At 42.7% G+C, this 20,421-nt stretch overlaps 2 protein-coding genes and 1 pseudogene across 7 annotated transcripts in view; 1 reads left to right on the top strand and 2 right to left on the bottom strand.

Annotated features, from left to right (window-relative positions):
* The window catches only part of ECHDC2 (enoyl-CoA hydratase domain containing 2), a 50,807-nt gene extending 46,361 nt beyond the window's left edge, over positions 1-4,446 (bottom strand). For both annotated transcript variants that reach the window (XM_005543347.4, XM_074006418.1), the window contains exon 1: positions 3,724-4,446. The gene's annotated coding sequence lies outside the window, so the exon portion shown is untranslated. The remainder of the gene's footprint in view (positions 1-3,723) is intronic.
* LOC102139552 (ATP synthase subunit ATP5MJ, mitochondrial pseudogene) lies at positions 1,597-1,955 on the bottom strand (annotated as a pseudogene).
* Positions 3,714-20,421, top strand: part of SCP2 (sterol carrier protein 2) — a 123,606-nt gene continuing 106,898 nt past the window's right edge. For all 5 annotated transcript variants that reach the window (XM_074006396.1, XM_065522368.1, XM_074006394.1 and 2 more), the window contains exon 1: positions 3,714-3,912. Coding sequence is in view for 2 of the 5 variants with exons in the window: in XM_045370887.2 (XP_045226822.1) it covers positions 3,844-3,912 (69 nt within the window). In the remaining 3 variants the exon portion in view is untranslated. The remainder of the gene's footprint in view (positions 3,913-20,421) is intronic.

Below are 20,421 nucleotides of genomic sequence, written 5' to 3'. Positions count from 1 at the left end.
TGGATGCAGGATGTTGCTGTTGCTCAGATTGGAGCGCAGTGGCAGTATCTTGGCTCACTGCAGCCTCTGCCTCCCAGGCTTAGGTGATCCTCCCACCTCACCCTCCTGAGTAGCTGGGACCACAGGTACATGCCACAACATTGGCTAATTTTTGTATTTCTTGTAGAGATGGGGTTTTGCCATGTTGCCAAGGTTGGTCTCGAACTCCTGAGCTCAAGCAATTTGCCTGCCTTGGCCTTCCAAAATGCTGGGATTACAGGTGTGAACCACCATGCCTGGCCCCTTTTATACTTTCTGAATCTTGATTTTTGTTTTAAGTATAACTTACTCAAAATAAATAATGAAAATGAGAACAAAGTACAACGACAAAAATTAAAAACATGCCTTAGCAAAAATAAAAAACTAACATATACACAAAATCAAAACATACTAACTAGCCAGGCCCGGTGGCTCATGCCTGTAATTGGAGGCTGAGGTGGGTGGGTCACCTGAGGTCAGGAGTTCAAGACCAGCCTGGCCAACATGGTGAAATCCTATCTCCACTAAAAATACAAAAAATTAGCCAGGCATGGTGGCCTGCGCCTGTAATCCCAGCTACTCAGAAGGCTGAGGCACAAGAATCACTTGAACCCAGGAGGCAGAGGTTGTAGTGAGCCGCTGCACTCTGACCTCTGCACTCTGACCTCGGCAACAGAGTGAGATTGCCACTGCACTCTGACCTCGGCAACAGAGTGAGATTCTGTCTCAAAAAAACAAAAACAAAAACAAACACAAAACAAAACATACAAACTATAGTTGGGTATAAGATTAAAAGAAAAACCCTCCCTCTTCCATATTCCATGCATTTATTTTATTCTATTTTATTGAGACAGGGTCTCACTCTGTTGCCCAGGTTGGAGTATAGTGGCGTAATCAGTTCACTACACTCTCAGACTCCTGGGCTCAGGGGATCCTCCTGTCTCAGTCTTCCAAGTACCTGGGACTACAGGTGTAGGCCACCACACTCGGCTCATTTTTAAATTTTTTTGTAGAGACAGAGGCCTCCCTATGTTGCCCAGGCTGGTCTCAAACTCCTGGCCTCAAGTGATCCTCCCACCTCAGCCTCCCAAAGTGCTGGGATTACAGGTGTGAGCCAGCATGCCTGGCCTCCACCCATTTAAAAAGATTTTTCTTCTTTTTCTTCTTTTTTTTTAGAGATAGAGATGTTGCCCAGGTTGGTCTTGAACTCTTGGGCTCAATCAATCCTCCCATTTTGGCCTCCCAAAGTGCTGGGATTACAGGCATAAACCACTGTGCCTGGCTGCTTTTTGTCTCTTTGTTTTTACAGAAAAGGTCTTACTATGCTGTCCAGGCTGGAGTGCAGTGGTTATTCACAGGCATGATCATAGCTCACTGCAGCCTTGAACTCCTGGACTCAAGCAGCCTTTCTGCCTCAGCTTCCCAAGTAGATGGGACTACTGTCGCATACCACCACACCCAGCTTAAAAGGATATTTGATGTATTTTATCTAGCATTTCTGGGTGGGTTTTTTTTTTTTTTTTTTGTTACACTTATTCATGCCACAAAGTAAGTGGTACTTATACAAGTGTACAGTGATTTTTCAGGTTCCTTTCTAATATAGCTTGCTTAAATTCACAAGCCAACTAATGTTTCATTTCATGTGCACTCTAAGTGAAGCTGGTTAATGATGACCATAAGCAGGTGCAGAAGCTTTCAACATTTTACTTATTTTATCAGTACTCCTGATTTTATAAATGATGAGGCTCATCAACCCCATTCCCACTCAAATCTGACAAACTTGGGTATAAGAGGGCTTCACAGGCATCCAAACATTTTTAATAATGTTTTGAAGCATCTTGGTGTGGGACAAACAGCTCAGGCTACCCCAGAGCCCCACATCCAATGACTTAGAAAAGTCTGTGTTTTATAGTGGGAAATGTTTGGATTATTTAGTCTGCCACATTGGAAAGGGAAGTGTTTTTTCTCAATCTTTTTGGTATTAACAAATACCTTTTATATTACTATCTATCCCCTCTGCCCCTCTATGGACTCCTATTTTGAAAGCAATATCCAGTGGACCGCCAGCATTTGTTACCTAACAATCTTGACCTTAGGACTTGTTGTTCTATTAAGTTGGTAACTTTGTTTGATCCACGAATCATACTGCTGTCTTTATCAGCCCATCAGTTTCAAGAAACAACTGTACACCTCAGTGCCCTGACTTGTGTTTTTTTCTTTTTTTTGGTTTTGTTTGGTTTTTTAGAGACATGGTCTTGGTATGTTGCCCAGGCTGGAGTGCAGTGGCTATTCAGAGGTGTAATCACAGCACATTTGTAGCCTTGAATTCCCAGGCTCAAGTGATCCTTCCGCCGAAGCCACCTGAGCAGATGGGAGAGGCATGCATCACTAAGCCCAGCAGATTTTACTAAGTAGGTCTAGTCCTAGCTCAGTAGTTCTTTACTAAGCACAGAGCGGCTTCTTAGAATCTTCTACACTTGATCTTAGCCAAATAGCCAAGAAGCACTCTTTAGAATCTTCTAGGAGAGCCTTTCTACATGCTGATACTGCAAACCGAAAAGTATATGAAACATCTCAATTAATTTAGAAGTTAATTTTGCCAACTTTAAGGACGTACCCGGAGACAGGTCCATGCCTTTCTCTAAAGATGATTTTGAGGGCTTCAGTTTTTATAGATATTGGGGATGAATGAATTTTAAAAATATGTGGGTAGATAAGAGGCAAACGGTTGCGTTCTTCTGAGTCTTTGATCAGCCTTCACATGTGAGAGGGGTAGAGAAATAGTCACTTATGCATTCGTCTAGCTCAATGAATCTGCATTTTTACATAAGATAAAATAAACAGAGGGCCAGGAGCTGCGGCTCACGCCTGTAATCCCACCGGTTTTCGAGGCCGAGGTGGGCAGATCACCTGAGGTCAGGAGTTCCAGACCAGCCTGGCCAACATGGCAAAACCCCATCTCTACTAAAAACACAAAAATTAGCCAGGCATGAAGGCGTGCGCCTGTAATCCCAGATACTCGGGAGGTTGAGGCAGGAGGATTGCTTGAACTCGGGAGGTGGAGTCTGCAGTGAGCCGTGTTCGCGGCATTGCACTCCAGCCTGGGCGATAGAGCGAGACTCCGTCACAAACACAAACAAACAAACAAACAAACAAACAAACAAACATGGAAGGCTGTTTCTACCCGGTTTGCTGGAATAAAGTCTCTGTCTTCCAAATTCCTTTTCGGAGAACTTTTGTTCACGAGATTAAAAAAGGTCAGGCAGCTGCTTATGGAGCCTGTATTTTTTGATTTAGACATTGTATTCATGTGTGAGATCCTGCCCATCCCCGCTTTCTTGGTGTCTTGTTAGTTTTAATTCATGAATTCACTCTCAACTGCCACCGCTAACAGGACACAGGCCAATTCCAACACGAACCCCAACGGCTCTCCTCAGGATCACCTTTCACCAGTCCGCTTTCCCGCCAATTCCTCCTCTCAGTCTTAGGCCCCACTGCAGGCCTACTCCCGCTCACCGTGCAGAACCTAAGCACAGGCTCAGAGATGGGGACGGGCTGACTCAGTCCCACGCCCAAGTCCGCAAATTAGTGCTGCTGCCGCCAAGGGTTACAGAACGCTCCCCACCCCACAGGACGCGCCCCGCCCCCGCTCCCCGCCCCGCCCCGCCCCGCCCCCCCCCCGCCCCCACGCACGCGCACTCTCACCCGCCTGTGTTGCGGTCCGCGGCCCTGACTTCGGGGCCTCGGGGAGCTCCGGTGCAGTCTGCGCCTGTCAGTCCCAGCAGTCGTCCGCCGCGCCGGCCCCCGTCCCGCACTGGTGCAGCCATGTCCTCTTCACCGTGGGAGCCTGCGCCCCTGCGCCGGGTCTTCGTGGTGGGGGTTGGCATGACCAAGGTAAACCGAGCAGCGGCCCCGCTGGCCGGCTGAGGCTCGGGGGCGGTGGGTGCCGGGTTTCTCTGCCCCTCCGGTCTCCTAGCTTCGGCTGCTCCGCGCGTGGGGCATCAGCATGGCGACTTGGTGGCTTGTAATATGCGGAATCTCTGGGGTCATAGCGTCTCGGGCTGGTTCCTGCGGCCTTCTGCTTCCTCCTTCCCTTTTCTTCTGCTCAGAGTTCATGAAGCAGCCCCGAGATAACCCAAGGATCTCACCTCTTTAGATTCTGAGCGGAGTCCCGAGGTGTGTAGGCTGGCTTGCCCCGGAGGGAGGCAGGTCGTGAATGCCGTCTGCTCGACCCTCCCAGGAACAGCCCCCACAGGAGCCCTCGTAGAGACAGCTCCAGATGCGGATGGCGAGGAGAAACGCTGCTGATGCCCAGCGCCTCGGCCAAGTGGCAGAGTCCGGCCTCCCTCTGTCCCTCCAGTGACTGCTTGGGACCCGGACGCCGCAGGCTCCCACGGCCGTTTTCCCCTCAGTGCCCGCATGCTCTCTGAATGCCAAACTGCCTTTCGTTTCTCCCCCGACTCAGTTGTCTGATGCCTCTGTTGCTTCTGTTCTGTTTGTACCGTGTGTCTTCACCTGGTTAACTTTTGTGCATCCTGAAAGGATCCGTTCAGATGGGATCTTCTCCAGGACGCCTCGGATCCTCCTGACTTTCCCCTAGAGCCTTGCACTGTGCTTACTTCTGTCTTACACTTAACTCTACTTACGCTTACTAGGCAGTACCGAAGCTCTGTATGCGTCTGTGCGCCCCCTTAGCATGGCAGCTCCTCTAGACTGGGTACCTGGCTTATTCGCTGCTGTGCCCCTCACCCTGATCGTTCCTGATGCCTGAAGACCCTCAGTGAATGTTAGTTGAACAATCCTAAATGGATATGCTTTGTGAAAGAGTTCTTAGGGAGAGTGCTATTTCTGAGAAAACAGTCCTAAAATGTTTATTATTTTACCAGTGGGCTGAGCGTATGCAATTCAGTCCAACATGTAAATAGGCTGGGAGCGGTGGCTCACGCCTGTAATCCCAGCACTTTGGGATGCCAAAGCGGGTGGATCACCTGAGGTCAAGAGTTCGATACCAGCCTGGCCAACATGGTGAAACCCCGTTTCTATTAAAAATACCAAAATTAGCTGGGCATGGTAGCACACGCCAGCTACTCAGGAGGCTGAGGTGGGAGGATTGCTTGAGCCTGGGAGATGGAGGTTTCAGTGAGCCGAGATCACGCAACTGCACCCCAGCCTGGGCCGTAGAGTCAGTCCTTGTCTCAACAAAAACCAAAAATATCCATGTAAATGGAAAAGTGGACCAATACCTTATGAAGCTGAAGGACATCATCCTAGTGTTTCACAGAAGGGGAGGCTTCTATCACAGGTGGACAGTAAGATCTTTCGAAGTAAGGTGTTAATGCAGTCAAATCTTCCTCTGGCTGCTGAATGTCTGATTATATGTGCTGTATGGAAAAGCACAGTTGTCTAAACCTTTGGGAAATAGATGTGTTCCTTTTTCCTCAAGTTGGGAGGTAGAGAGGTGGGGGTAGGTGTTACAGTCCAGAGGGAAGGGGTGAGGAGTTTGGGTAGTGCCATTAATGATGTGCCTGTTTGGCCAGTGTACTTTCCTGTGGGTCTGGTCTTCTGGACCGTGGGGCAGAGGCTGATGGAGGAGGGAGAAATATTGACTAGACAACACTGTAACACTGTTTTTTTTTGGAGACAGGGTTTTGCTCTGTCAACCAGATGGGAATGCAGTGGTGCAATCATAGCTCACTGCAGCCTTGAACTAGTGGACTCTAGCAATCCTCCCAAATAGCTAGGACTACAGGCATGCTACCATACCCGGCTAATTAATTATTATTTTTTTTTTTTGTAGAGACGGGTCTCACTACTTACTACTAGATGGGTCTCATTTCTACCATATATTACTGTTACAATTTATCATAATACTTTATTTTTATTTTTTGAGACAGAGTCTCACTCTGTCCTCTAGTCTGGAGTGCAGTGGGGCGATCTCAGATCACTGCACCCTCTGCCTCCCAGGTTCAAGTGGTTCTGCTCAGCCTCCCGAGTAGGTGGGATTACAGGTGTGTGTCATCACGTCTAGCTCCTGTTTGTATTTTTATTTATGTTATTTTTTGACACAGATTCTTCCTGTGTCACCCAGGATGGAGTGCAGTGGTGCAGTCTCAGCTCACTGTAACCTCTGCCTCCTGGGTTCAAGCAATTCTCGTGCCTCAGCCTTCTGACCAGCTGGGATTATAGGTGTGCGCTACCACACCTGGCTAATTTTTATATTTTTAGTAGAAACAGGGTTTCATCGTGTTTGCCAGGCTGGTCTTAAACTCCTGGCCTCAAGTGATTCCTCTGCTTCAGCCTCCCAAAATATTGGGATTACCAGCATGAGCCACGGTGCCCAGCCTAGGTAATACTTTAAAGTTCCATTGATAGATCTCAGCTGTTGGGGTTCCTCTGTTATGTTTCTCAATTTAAATAGCTGAATTTGACAATATGAAGTTCTCTTAACAAGGTTTTATTATTCACTGTAGGAAATGAGTTGGAATTCCTATGGTGGATATCAACAGGTTTTGTTTTTTTTTGTTTTTTTGGTTTTTTTTTTGAGACAGAGTCTCGCTCTGTTGCCCAGGTTGGAGTGCAGGGGCGTGATCTCGGCTCACTGCAAGCTCGGCCTCCCGGGTTCACGCCATTCTCCTGCCTCAGCTTCCCGAGTAGCTGGGACTACAGGTGCCCGCCACCACCCCCAGCTAATTTTTTGTATTTTTTAGTAGAGACGGGGTTTCACCGTGTTAGCCAGGATGGTCTCAACCTGCAGACCTCGTGATCCACCCACCTTGGCCTCCCAAAGTGCTGGGATTACAGATGTGAGCCACCGTACCCGGCCGTCAACAGGTTTTAACACAACTTAGTCATGGCTGCCATCTGACTGACAGCAAGCCACACCCTTTGCTTATGCTGCCTATCTCCAGATATACCCTCTTTTCATTTACTTAAATGCTACTTATCTTTCAAGAACTAGTCCAAGTCCCATACCTTCTTAAAACTTCCTCAGACTACTCCAGTACACCAGTCACCTTTTTTGAAATTCTAGTGCCCTTATAGTCAGAACATATAATTTAGCACTTCAGTTTTTTAGTACTTTTATGTATGGTAATTTCATGAAATAACATCTTACATCACAATCCAGTAAACACATACAAAACTTATTTATAACAACTGAAACAATTTGTTAAAGCAACGCTTATTGCATGTGATGAACTCTTGGTATCCCTAAGGTATATCTTAAAAAAAAAAAAAAATTTGCTTGGCTGGATGTGGTAGCTCATGCCTGAAATCTCAGCACTTTAGGAGGGCGAGGCGGGTGTATCTCTTGAGCCCAGGATTTGAGAACAGCCTGGGCACTATTGGCAAAACCCCATCTCTACTAAAAATGCAAAAAATTAGGTGGGCTTAGTGGCACACATCTGTAGTCCCAACCACTCGGGAGGCTTAGGTGGGAGGATCACCTGAGCCTGGGAAGTCGAGGCTGCAGTGAGCCCTGTTTGAGCCACCACACTCCAGCCAGGGTAATGGGAGTGAGACTCTGTCTCAAAAAAAAAAAAAAAGTGCTGCTCACAACCTACTAAATTGATTTGGTCATAATCTAATAAGTACAAATTTCAGTTTGAAAAATATTACGTTATTTTATTTAATTTTCAGCATGTAATGGATTTTTATATATCCATTCAATTATCTGACTCTAAGGCTCAGAGGGACTAAGTAATTTATTTTGGTGCAGCTTTTAAGTTTTGGAACTGCCTTACTTGAAATCTTTCCATATACGGTATACTTGAAATTCCAATATACGGTATACTTGAAATCTACCGTATATTACTGTTATAATTTATCATTGAGACATATATTCAGTAAATATTCTATGGGTTATATGCTAGAGATGCAAAAATGAGAAAAACAAAGTTCCTGTTTTAAAGGAATATCTAATCTGGAGGAGAAAAGAATAAACAAGTAATTTAAATAAGATTATTTGAGATATTTGTTTAAACATGGCAGATTGAGAACATGAATTTATCTCTGTTGGTGCTTTCCATATCCCACTAAAGCAACAATAAGGAAAGAAAATGATGTTAATCTACAAGGGCAAAGTGAGTAGGAGAGGAAACAATGCTGAGAGATATCAGAAAATTTTTGGAAGATTTTAAGTTGGTGGAGAAGTGGTCACTGACTCAGAGCAGGGGGACCACTACCTAAGTTCCTGAAGAGGGGTTATACTGGTTGAGTCTCCCAGCAGAACTCCAGAAGGCCCAAAACTTGGATATACTAGGTGCCAGGTAGGGTGGGAAAGAAGAAAAAGACTATTCTAAGGAACAGTTAGGTCCCAGTCTCTTTTACCACCAGGTGACTTTACCTTTTCTTAGCAGAGTATTGGAGACTTTTTCTCTGGGAAAACTGAACAGATGCAGAGGCTCTAGAATCATCTGAGCTGTTAGGCCCAAGTTGAAAAAAAGGGAATTAAATTGAATTCTGCATGCTAAAGGGTAGTACTTCCCAGCTGTGAGAAGCAACACTGGTAGTCACACATGTACTACTTTGCTGGCAGAGATTTGGAAAATTATTTGAAATGGCTCCAGAGAGAAGCCAGCTTGCTACTCCATCATCTTGTGGTGAAGATTAGCAGTTGATAAGCTTCATTCATGCAGAGAGCTTCCTTCAGGTGTTTAATTGTTTTAATTATGAACAAATAGCCAAGGATCACCAGACATTCAAGGAAAATTTCCAACAAGACAATGGTCAACCCCCCACTCAAAAACAACAAAATACTAAGGAAAAAATTTGGAGGAGGGATCAGAAGACACTTAGGGAACAAAAGAAAACCTAAACTGTAACAACTTCAGGGAGATAAGTGAAAATATTACATCTCTGAAAAAAGAACTGAATGCTATTAAAAAAAAAAGATATAGGAAAGAGCTCTTAGGAAATTAAACATATTTTGACCAAAACAAAATATTCAATAGAAGATAACGTAAAGGAAATCTGGAAAATGGAGCAAGAACAAAGAAATGGGTATTAGGAGAGAAAATAAAATTAAATGATTAATAAAAAAGATCTAATGTCTAGTTAATGAGTTCTAGAAAAAGAACTGAGAACATAGAAAGTAGGAAATTATCAGAGAAATATGGAGAAGTTTCCAAACTGAATTTTTCAGTTTGAAGAGTCAATCCAATGAATAAAAAGAAAACTCGTATCAAGGCACATTATCATGAAATATCAGCACCATAGCATTAGATTTCTCAACAGAAACCTTGGAAGCTACAAGTGACAGGATAATGCTTTCAAAATTCTTAAGTAAAATTTTTTATCCTAGTATTCTATTCCATAATAAATAATCCAAATTTGAGGGTAGAAAAAAAAGTTTTTAATGTAAGCACTAAAAAATTTACTTTTTACACGTCCCTACTCTCAAAGCTAATTAGAGAATGAATGTGTCCACCAAAATGGAGTAATCCAAGGAAGAAGATACTGGATCCTGGAAACAGGGTAACATAGAATAGTGAGAAAAGCCCCAGGATGGCATCTGTGCAATGACTCAGTTTGGAATATGTTCCAGGAGGGTTCCGGGAGGGAGGTCTCTAGAAAAAAACATTTTGACCGTGTTTTAAGAGAGATTTTAGAGATGAGTATATTAGAGTTGGAGTTAGGCACATAAAAAGCAAATGAAATGAAATACATGAGTTATGCAAATTAAAATCAGTAATTATGTTACTGAGCATTAGCATTAGTATTGTTATGATATTATTATGTGTGTAACATAGTTTAAAATACATAAATAAATATAATTCTGCTTCATCCCCTGGTGCTTGAGAATTAAGATTCTTGGTGGAGAAGAAAAGAGATACAGATGTAATACAGAAGGGAGTAGGTAGAAAATTCTATAATTCTGAATTTCTGAAGAAAAGAGATACAGATATTAAACAGAAGGGAATAGGTAAAAAAATTCTATAATTCTGAAAAAGTACTAGTGTAAACTTTAGTTTTTCATCTTTAAATATTAATATAAACTTTAATTAGCATTTCATCTTTAAATATTTTTCTGGCTCTGTCCACTGAAGAAGCTTAGAAATGATGACCAAATCTGTGACCTCCATACCATTGTGGTCTTAAAATGTCTTTTTCTACTAGAAGAAATGGCTGGTTGCAGAAATTGCTGATTCCACATGGGGCAGGAAATGTACAACGTAAGTCTAGAATATTTTGTCACTCCTAATTGCAAAGAAGTTTTCAAAGCCTATTTGAGTGATGCTGAAAAGGTTCAGGAGCCAACCTGAAGTTCTCACTTACCAAAGTTGAGAAAATTTGAGCTTTAAAAAAGATAGTAATTGCAGTTGATTAAAACCCAGCAAGCTGGGCACAGTGGCTCATGCCTGTAATCCTAGCACTTTGGGAGGCCGAGGCGGGTGGATCGCTTAATTAAGCCCAGGAGTTTGAGACCAGCCTGGGCAATATGGCGAAACCTCGTCTCTACTAAAAAAAGAAAAAATCAAAAATTAAGAAAAAAATCAAACCCATCAAGTATGTTTAAACATGAGTTTGTGATAATATTTTAAAAAACTAATTATAGTCTTTGGAGGATAATAGGGAACCTACTCATGGTCTTGAAAATTTTTTGTTGTTTTTCCCGTATGAACTGTATCATTGGATAATTAAATAGTAGATGAGGAGTAGTGTCTTCTATCAAATGTATTTAAGTAATAACTGAAAAAGAAATGACAGAACATTACCATCATTTTTGACAGCTGCCAATGAATTGATCTAGCAGGGGTTCTCAAAATATGGTTTGTGGAGTCCTGGGGGGCAGTCTCTGAGACCATTTGAGGGGACCTGAAAGATCAAGACTATTCATAACAATACTAAGATATTATTTGTGATTTTCATTGTATGTTGACATTTACACTGATGGTGCAAAAGCAATGGTGGGTAACACTGTTGGCATCTTAGCATGAATCAAAGCAGTGGCACCAAACTGGTAGTCACTGTATTTGTTATGCACTTATGCATTCACAGGAAAAAAGAAAAGCACTAATTTTCACTTAAGACCTCAATGAAGCAGAAAACATTTGTTAATTTTATTGAATCTCAACCCTTAAGAGATGATTTGCATTGTGAGCTAAACCAACTACTTTTTTCACAAAACATGTTTTACTTGAGAGAACAAATGGCACACATGTGATGGTTAATTCATGCTTGAGTATTTTACAGACATTTTCTCAAAAATGAATGAAGTCAGCAGTCACTTCAAGGAAAACAACTAAAGTGTTTGCTTCTAATGAGAAAATTTGAGCTTTCAAGCGAAAATTAGAATTTTAGAAAACTTGTATCTGCTTGACAAGTTCCTACTATTTAAAATTTATTATTATTTTTTAAACGGGATGGGTAATACTAACAAAGGTGAGTTTTTGGAATTATATAAAGTCAAAATTTGAAAGGGCCATATAACTCTTGAAGCCACTGTTTTTCCAGAAAACCAATGGATGATGTTCTGCATTCTTTAAATAATGATCCACTCATTTATGTATACATTGAAATACATGATTTTATTATACATTCAAATACATGATTTTATTATAACAGAGTATAAAAAGTTCATTGATACCATTTCAAATTCTACATTCCAACTAATCTTTAAGAAACCTTGGCCTGGGTGCAGTGGCTCACGCCTGTAATCCCAGCACTTTGAGAGGCCGAGGTGGGTGGATCACCTGAGGTTAGGAGTTTGAGACCAGCCTGGCTAATGTGGTAAAACTCTGTTTCTACTAAAAATACAAAAAATTAGCCAGGCGTGGTGGCGCGTGCCTATAATCCCAGCTACTCAGGAGGCTGAGGCAGGAGAATCACAGGAACCTGGGAGGCAGGGGTTGCAGTGATCCGAGATCGCGCCATTGTAGTCCAGTCTGGGCAACAAGAGAGAAACTCTGTCTCAAAAAAAAAAAAAAAAAAAAAAAAAGGAGAAAGAAGAAAAAAAGAAACCTTTACTTGGCCGGGCGTGGTGGCTCATGCGTGTAATCCTAGCACTTTGAGAAGCCGAGGAGGGTGGATTACCTGAGGTCAGAAATTCAAGACCAGCCTGGTCAACATGGCAAAACCCCGAAACCCCGTTTTTATTAAAAATACAAAAAGTAGCCAGGCGTGGTAGTGGACGCCTGTAATCCCAGCTACTTGAGAGGCTGAGGCAGGAGAATCACCTGAACCCAGGAGGTGGAGGTTGTATTGAGCTGAGATTGTGTCACAGCACTTCAGCCTCAGCCACAGTGCTAGCTAGACTCAGTCAAAAAAAAAAAAAAAAAAAAAGAAACATCCTCTCTCAAGAAGAAAAAAGGAATGTCCATACTCAGTTGGGTCCAGTGACTCATGTCTGTAATCCCAGCAGCTGGGAGGCTGAGGTGGAAGACTCACTTGAGCCCAGGAGTTTGAGACCAGTCTGTGCAACGTGGCAAGACCCCGTCTCTACAAAAGATTAAAAAATCAGCTGGGTGCAATAGTGTATGCCTGTAGTCCCAGCTACCCAGGAGGCTGAGGCAGGAGGATTGCTCTAGCCTAGGAGTTGGAGGCTGCAGTGAGCTACATTCATGTCACTGTACTGCAGCCTGGGTGACAGAGCGAGACCCTATCTTAAAAAAAAAAAAAGGGCCGGGCGCGGTGGCTCAAGCCTGTAATCCCAGCACTTTGGGAGGCCGAGGCGGGCGGATCACAAGGTCAGGAGATCGAGACCACAGTGAAACCCCGTCTCTACTAAAAATACAAAAAATTAGCCGGGCGCGGTGGCGGGCGCCTGTAGTCCCAGCCACTCAGGAGGCTGAGGCAGGAGAATGGCGGGAACCCGGGAGGCGGAGCTTGCAGTGAGCCGAGATCGCGCCACTGCACTCCAGCCTGGGCAACAGCGTGAGACTCCGTCTCAAAAAAAAAAAAAAAAAAGAATATCCACAATTCCAACACTCTTCCCTTTTCCAACTACATATCTGTGTTAGGTCACATGGTATACTTCATAGACTTCAACTAAAACAACATAATGCTAAAATTCGAATGAAGAATCAGATATGAGAATTCAACTGTCTCCTGAATTAAAGAGAATTGCAGAAATGCAAAACAATGCCATTCTTCCCACTTTATTTTGGAAAATATAATTATTTTTCATAGAAATTATTTATGTTAACATGTAATGGATTTATTGTTTTTGATGAATTGGAAAATCTTTTAAAATGTCTTTAGTTTTAAGTTCTATTATGACAGCTATTAGTAGATATAACCTTAATAATCGAAAGCGCTTTGGCATTTTCAATAATCTTCAAGAGTGTAAAGGGGTCCTGAAACTAAGAAGTTCGAGAATCGCTAGATCTAGTTTCTACTGCTAACAACACAGAGAAACAATCAGATATATGCTTCCTAATGAAAGAATACATTACCACCTGTAGTTTTGTCAAAGGGATAGAATGTATGATCAACTTTTGGATCCAGTTGCCAATTTACAGGAAATACAGAGAACATAAGTACACATTCAACTACATGAGTAGGCAGTCTGCAAAATCCAGACTCTGGGAAACTGTAGGTCAAATGCTTGGGTTCTTCAACAGACATGTCCTACTGCATTTGAAAGGAAAAGAAAGTAGTAGAGGGGAGCCTGTAGATTAAAAGAGAATTAAAAGACTTTTCTATAAATGGGCAATACTAAGCTATAATGTCTTTGGATGCATATTTGGGTGATAAAAGTATGAAATATTCCAAGAGAGTAATTACTGTAAGAATCAGGATAGTAATTACTTTGGGGGTAGTGTGGGGATTGAGATTGGGACAGAGTACATGGAGGAGTTTCTGGGGTGGAAGACAAAGTTCTATTTCTTGATCTGGGTGATGATAGCAAGGGTTTTGCCTTAAAACAATTTATTAGGATATGCATTTAACTCCAGAAAAAAAAAATCCACCCAGTAGTTGAAAAAAATGTATTTAATAAAGCAAACACTGAGAATTAAATTAACACCAAATTGTGATTCTGCTATGTAAGGAGGGTAAGAGATATGTAAACTAATGTATATGTGGGGTAGCAGAAAAGGCCTGATCCTCATTGGTCTTCATAGGAGATTATGATATGACTTCTTAAATTGATGAAGAAAGAAATAGTAGTATAAGAATATTTAGAAACATGTCAGTTTCTAACAAGAAATATCTGAAAGAATTGAAAGTGGATGCTTTGGGAGCAAATAAGACTACTGGGTGGCCGGGAGCAGTGACTCAAGCCTGTAATCCCAGCACTTTGGGAGGCCGAGACGGCTGGATCACGAGGTCAGGAGATCGAGACCATCCTGGCTAACACGGTGAAACCCCGTCTCTACTAAAAAAAAAAAAAAAATACAAAACACTAGCCGGGCGAGGTGGCGGGCACCTGTAGTCCCAGCTACTCGGGAGGCTGAGGCAGGAGAATGACGTAAACCCGGGAGGCGGAACTTGCAGTGAGCTGAGATCCGGCCACTGCACTCCAGCCTGGGCGACAAAGCGAGACTCCCTCTCAAAAAAAAAAAAAAAAAAAAAAAAAAAAAAAAAAAAAAAGACTACTGGGTGCAGAGTAGTGAGACAGGATTGCTGTTTTTATTATAAAGTTTGTGGTACTTTTTGTCTTTGTTTTTTGTTTTTGCATTTCTTTTATGAAAAAATAAAATATAAATAGAATATTACTAGCACCTCAGAAGGCCCTCTTGTGTCCTCTTCCAGCCACTGACCCCTTGCCTTCAAAGGGTTACCATTATTCTGACTTCTGACCTTTAATATGCTGGATTAATTCTGGCTTTTTTTGTTTAACATTATGTTTGTGAGATTCATCCATAATTTTATGTATAATTATAGTTTGTTCATTTTTGTTGATGTAACATAGTCCATTGTGTGAATATATTGAGAGGTGAAGCCAGCTAGACTTCCTAGGTCAAGTGGGGACTTGGAGAACTTTTCTGTCTAGCTAGAGGATTGTATATGCAACAATCAGCACTCTGTAAAAATGCACCAATCAGCTCTCTGTGTCTAACTAAAGGATTGTAAACGCACCAATCAGCACTCTGTAAAATGGACCAATCAGCACTCTGTAAAATGAACCAGTCAGCTCTCTGTAAAATGGACCAATCAGCAGGATGTGGGTGGGGCCAAATAAGGAACTACAAGCTGACCACCCCAGCCAGCAGCGGTAACCCACTGGGGTCCTCTTACATGCTGTAGAAGCTTTGTTCTTTTGCTCCTCCTGAGAAATCTTGCTGCTGCTCACTCTTTGGGTCTGCACTACCTTTATGAGCTGTTAACACTCGTCGTGAGGGTCTGCAGCTTCATTCCTGAAGTCAACGAGACCACGAACCCACTGGGAGGAACAAACAACTCCATGACACACCACCTCTAAGAGCTGTAACACTCACTGCAGAGGCCTGCAGCTTCACTCCTGAAGTCAGCAAGACTACGCACCCACTGGAAGGAAGAAACTCCGGACACATCTGAACATCTGAAGGAAGAAACTCTGGATACACCATCTTTAAGAGCTGTAACACTCACCGCGAGGATCTGCGGCTTCATTCTTGAAGTCAGCAAGACCAAGAACCCACTGGAAGGAATAAATTCCGGACACAATATTATCAAAGATAAAGCTGGACACTCGTTAAGGTAGTAAGGATTGACTTGAATCAGTAATAAGTATTGCAATAGGGAAAAGAGTTCAGCATGTACTGAACTCAACTTTGATTTGTGCAGAAGTCAGTGGGTGTTTAAAGGAAAAATGAGGGAGTGGGGTAGAGAGCAAGCAAGGGTTCAGTAGAGTCAGGGAAGTAGAAAATAAGAGTGTAAATGTGACTAGGCCAGCTGTTTTGCCTCGCTGGCAATTACCTAATTTAGGATTCTGTCCTCTCACAGAGACTGGGAGACAGAGACTATCCTCAGATGTTGGCTGGAACAAATAATACATTGTTTTGGCAGCCTAGAGTTTTGTCAGGCAAGCACTTTAAGCTGGGCAAGGGTTGTTTTAGGGATGTGGCCTTGTGCTGTTAGAAACTATGTGTTCAAATAGAGAAGAGAGCTCAGAGGAATCTAGCTAGAGTCTGTTCAAGGAGAAGATCCTTGTCATATACCAAAGTTTATCCAGTCTACTGCTAAAGGACATTTGGTAGTTTCCACATAAATTTGCTTTTAATTTTGAAGGAATAATGTTGTATGTGTTTATTTGCTTGACTAACCTTTTAAAACTTGCCTTGATTTCAGTAAGAAATTAGAAAGTGGAGTCCACATGCGGTAGCTCATGCCTCTAATCCCAGCACTTTGAGAGGCTGAGGTGGGTGGATCATTTGAGGTCAGGAGTTCGAGACCAGCCTAGCAAACATGGTGAAACCCCATCTCTACTAAAAATACAAAAAAAAAAATAGCTGGGCATCGTGGTGCGCACCTGTAATCCCAGCTACTCGGGAGGCTGAGGCAGGAGAATTGCTTGAACTTGGGAGATGGAGGTTGCAGTGAGCCGAGATTGTGCCACTGTACTCCAGTCTGGATGACAGAGCAAGACTCTGTCTCAAAAACAAACAAAACAAAACAAAACAAAAAAAAAGAAAGAAATTAGAAAGTGGAGCAGTTTCACCATACAGATGATAATTTAATCATTAATGGATATTGCTTGTTAAGAGTCTAGCACAGTACTGTTGAAATGGGAAAGGTTCCCTTGTCCACCTCACAGGGTGTGCTATGGGTGTGTGGCTTACTTCTTCAGTGCCCCCCTGTTCAAACCTCTAGGGGAGCATATAGGCAGGTAGGCTGTGGGGCTCTGACTCCACAGCAGTGTCTAGGGCTGAATGTTTACAGTTCCTGAAACCCCAGTGGGCCTGTGCTACAGGGTACTCTCTTAGTCTATAGGCAGCTTGTGTTAACCAGCTCAATTAGACCCCCTTATCACGAGAACAGATGGATTTCTGTATCCTGGGGTTTCTTGCCTTGGTGTACCAGAAGAATTGGATCACACATGGGTTTGCAGAATGAGTGCAAGGTTTTATTGAATAGAAGTAGCTCTCAGCAGATGGGGGAACCAGAAGGGAGATGATTTTCCCCTGGAGTCAGCTGCTTAGTGGCCAGGGCTCTCCTCTGACTGCCCCTGCCAAACTCCGCCTCATCACACTGGTAGATGGCCTGCCGGTGTGCTGGTGTCTGTTGGTGTGCTCTTCTGCCAGTGTTCTCCTCTTGATGTGCTTTCGATGACCAGCCTCTTGCATCTTCTTCCACTGATGTGCTCCTCTCCACGTCTGGCCGCCTGTGTGTTTGCCTGCTAGGGTCTCGGGTTTTTATAGGCACAGGATGGGGGCATGGCAGGCCAGAGTGGTCTTGGGAAATGCAACATTTGGGCAGGAAATGCCTGACTTCACCTAGGCCCATGAAGTCCATTATTGCAGGATCTGGCCAACAGCCCGCAATGCAGTGGGGCTCTCTCTTTGTTCCCAGGTGGATTGGCAGGTCGAAAAATAATAGACACATACAAGATAGTGAAAGCTGGGTCCAGGGGGGTCACCGCCTTCTGGTCCTGTGGTGTCAACAATGCACTGGATATGCCAGCATTTATTATTAAGTTTAGTGAGGGTGGGGGTAGGTTAGTGAGGGATTTAGGATCATTTGATTATGAGGTGAGATGGTCACATGGGGATGAAGTAATTCTTTAACATAATGTCTGTATGCAGAAGTACAGTATACAGAGATTAGAATTTACAATATAGTGTGTGCATCAGTAATTTCTAACAGAGCCTTAAAACAGAAACACAGTCTTTCCATTACCTATGATTAGCAAGCTATTAATCAGCAGTAACAGTTGCAGCAAGAGCTGGTTACAAACAATCCATAGTAACAGGACGTGAAACTAGACAACCAGTTAGATCAGAAATTCTCAGAAGGGAGTATGCCTTAACCCTAAAGAGGCCTAGAAGAGCTGTGGCAAGATGAGGGCGTTTATAGCCCTATGTTATCCATATGGACAGGCGCCCCCCCATGTGTCTGTTTATAGGCTCTCCACAAGGGTCGCATTCTATTCCCAGAGCTGTGAACATCTGCTTTTCTGGGATAGGAATCTTGGTGAGGCAAAACCTCCCTGACTGCACGTCCGTTCATAGGCTCTCTGCAGGGGGAAGCACATCATGCACTGATGGCTCATTCTGGCAGTCCAGCCTGGCATTATCTTTACACAATCCTGCATGCCATTTTGTGTTCACAATAATCAGGAGCATTTCATCTTTTATTCCATAGCAATAGTTTCAGGGGGTCTCCCTACATCTCCTCCTTTTCTCTGATTTAAATGAACCATAGCAATCATAGCTTGGTGCTGATTACGATTGGATTGAAGAATTTTTTTTTCCAATTTTACACATGAACAATAAACCAATAGCACAAATTATACACAGAACAAAATTAATGACAGTGGATCCTTCCAAAGATTTTACTCATTGAATGGGGTTGAGATCAGATAACTCCTTAAGGATAGCGTCTAAAACTTCAGCACCGGGTAAAGCAGTTAAGTGTGCTTGAGAGGCCTCTAAAATCTGTTCTTTTAGCTTGCTTATGTCTAAACTTAAATTATCTTCTCTTCCTTGTAAATGGCGTTTTACTGATTCCTAATTGTGAACAGACTCATTATATTGAAATGGAGTTACACAAAAATCAGAAGTATTCCAATCACATTGCATTTGTAATCTATGTTCTAAACTCATAATTCTATCTCCCATCCATGTAACAGTTTGTGTTAGATCATTAATTTGGCCAATTTTTGATCAATACCTGACTGAGAATTCCACATCCGAGTAGAATTTTTTTGCCATTTATCCACAAAATGAACAGTTTGAATAGAGTGATGTAATGCAACTTCACCAGTAGCAGCAGTCGCAGTAACAACAATCAAGCCCATTATTACTGCAATTAATGTAAAAATAAATCATTTACTCCTTTTAAGAATTTTTTGTAGGCCGGGCGCGGTGGCTCAAGCCTGTAATCCCAGCACTTTGGGAGGCTGAGACGGGCGGATCACGAGGTCAGGAGATCGAGACCATCCTGGCTAACACGGTGAAACCCCGTCTCTACTAAAAAATACAAAAAACTAGCCGGGCGAGGTGGCTGGCGCCTGTAGTCCCAGCTACTCGGGAGGCTGAGGCAGGAGAATAGCGTAAACCTGGGAGGCGGAGCTTGCAGTGAGCTGAGATCCGGCCACTGCACTCCAGTCTGGGCGACACAGCGAGACTCCGTCTCAAAAAAAAAAAAAAAAAAAAAAAAAAAAAAAAAAAAAAAAAATTTTGTAAAATATTGTTAATAACATGGATAGAAGGGGAAGATTCCCAAGGCCTATGTAATACGGTTACGGGGAGCCAAATACCTTCTCTGGCTCTGACTATTAAAATACTATGATATTGTTTAAAGGATGAGTCAATACAAGTATACAAGTAACAATTAACACAGGTAATTATGTTGGTTTTTGAACTAATATGCATCTTTTCTACTAATAACATATATAGTGGTTTAACACAGCTTTTAAGTGGTATAGTTTTGTTGGACTCCATATAGATAGTATATTTGTTTTGGGATGGTACTGGTTTTTGTGAATGTGGAGTGGGGGGAATAGGTTGTACGAGAGGTGGTGGGGGAACATTAGCAATGAGAGGGTATAAGTCCTCATAATCTTTACTGTCCCATCTTTGAATTGACCTTTTGATGATTGCCATAGTGATATTTTTGGCTGTATAGAAATAGTAGTGTAAATCAATCTGTTGTCTTAGTTTTCGAGGTGACAAGGTGGATTTACTTATAACACTTTCTCCAGCCCAAACTCTTATACCAGTCATAGCTATGGTTAATCTCCATAATTCTGAATGTTCAGTTCCTAAGTGGGGAACAACGAGCCTTGGCTTTGGAGGGGCAACCCCTGCCCCTTTCCACTTAAAAGGAAAAAAGGAGTTTAATCTATGATATAATAGGGGAGGGCTGTCACTACTTTTTTGATAAGTAATATCATAGAGAAAATGTTGACAATCTCTGTGACCCTGAGAGCAATCATTAGTAATATGACCTTTAGGAGCCCAATCAACAGTGGTGTAGTGAGAAGAATTAAATAACACCATTCCTTCTGAACTAATACAATCCTTCCATATTAATTTGTCAGCATGTGAAGACAAGTTGAGAGGACACGCAGGTCCTAAAGGCTTATATTGCGATATGTGAATATAATCAGTGATTCTTGTTTTGATCTGCCTTAGAGGTTTTAATGAGAGCCTTGATACCAAGTGTCCTAAGGGAGGGACAGAGTGACCAGATGGTAGTGTGACTGCCCAAGTTTGAATATCTAATGAGAGACATCCATTAGTGGGTCCCAGGCACAAAGGTGGATACCTAAAACCTAAAGTGATATCGAAAGGGGTTCCTTCTTCTGAAGGTTGGGCG

This window comes from Macaca fascicularis, chromosome 1, assembly GCF_037993035.2.
Source record: "Macaca fascicularis isolate 582-1 chromosome 1, T2T-MFA8v1.1".
Taxonomy (NCBI): domain Eukaryota; kingdom Metazoa; phylum Chordata; class Mammalia; order Primates; family Cercopithecidae; genus Macaca; species Macaca fascicularis.
The sequence above is the reverse complement of the archived record's forward strand: the minus strand, read 5'-3'. Positions and strand labels throughout refer to the sequence as shown.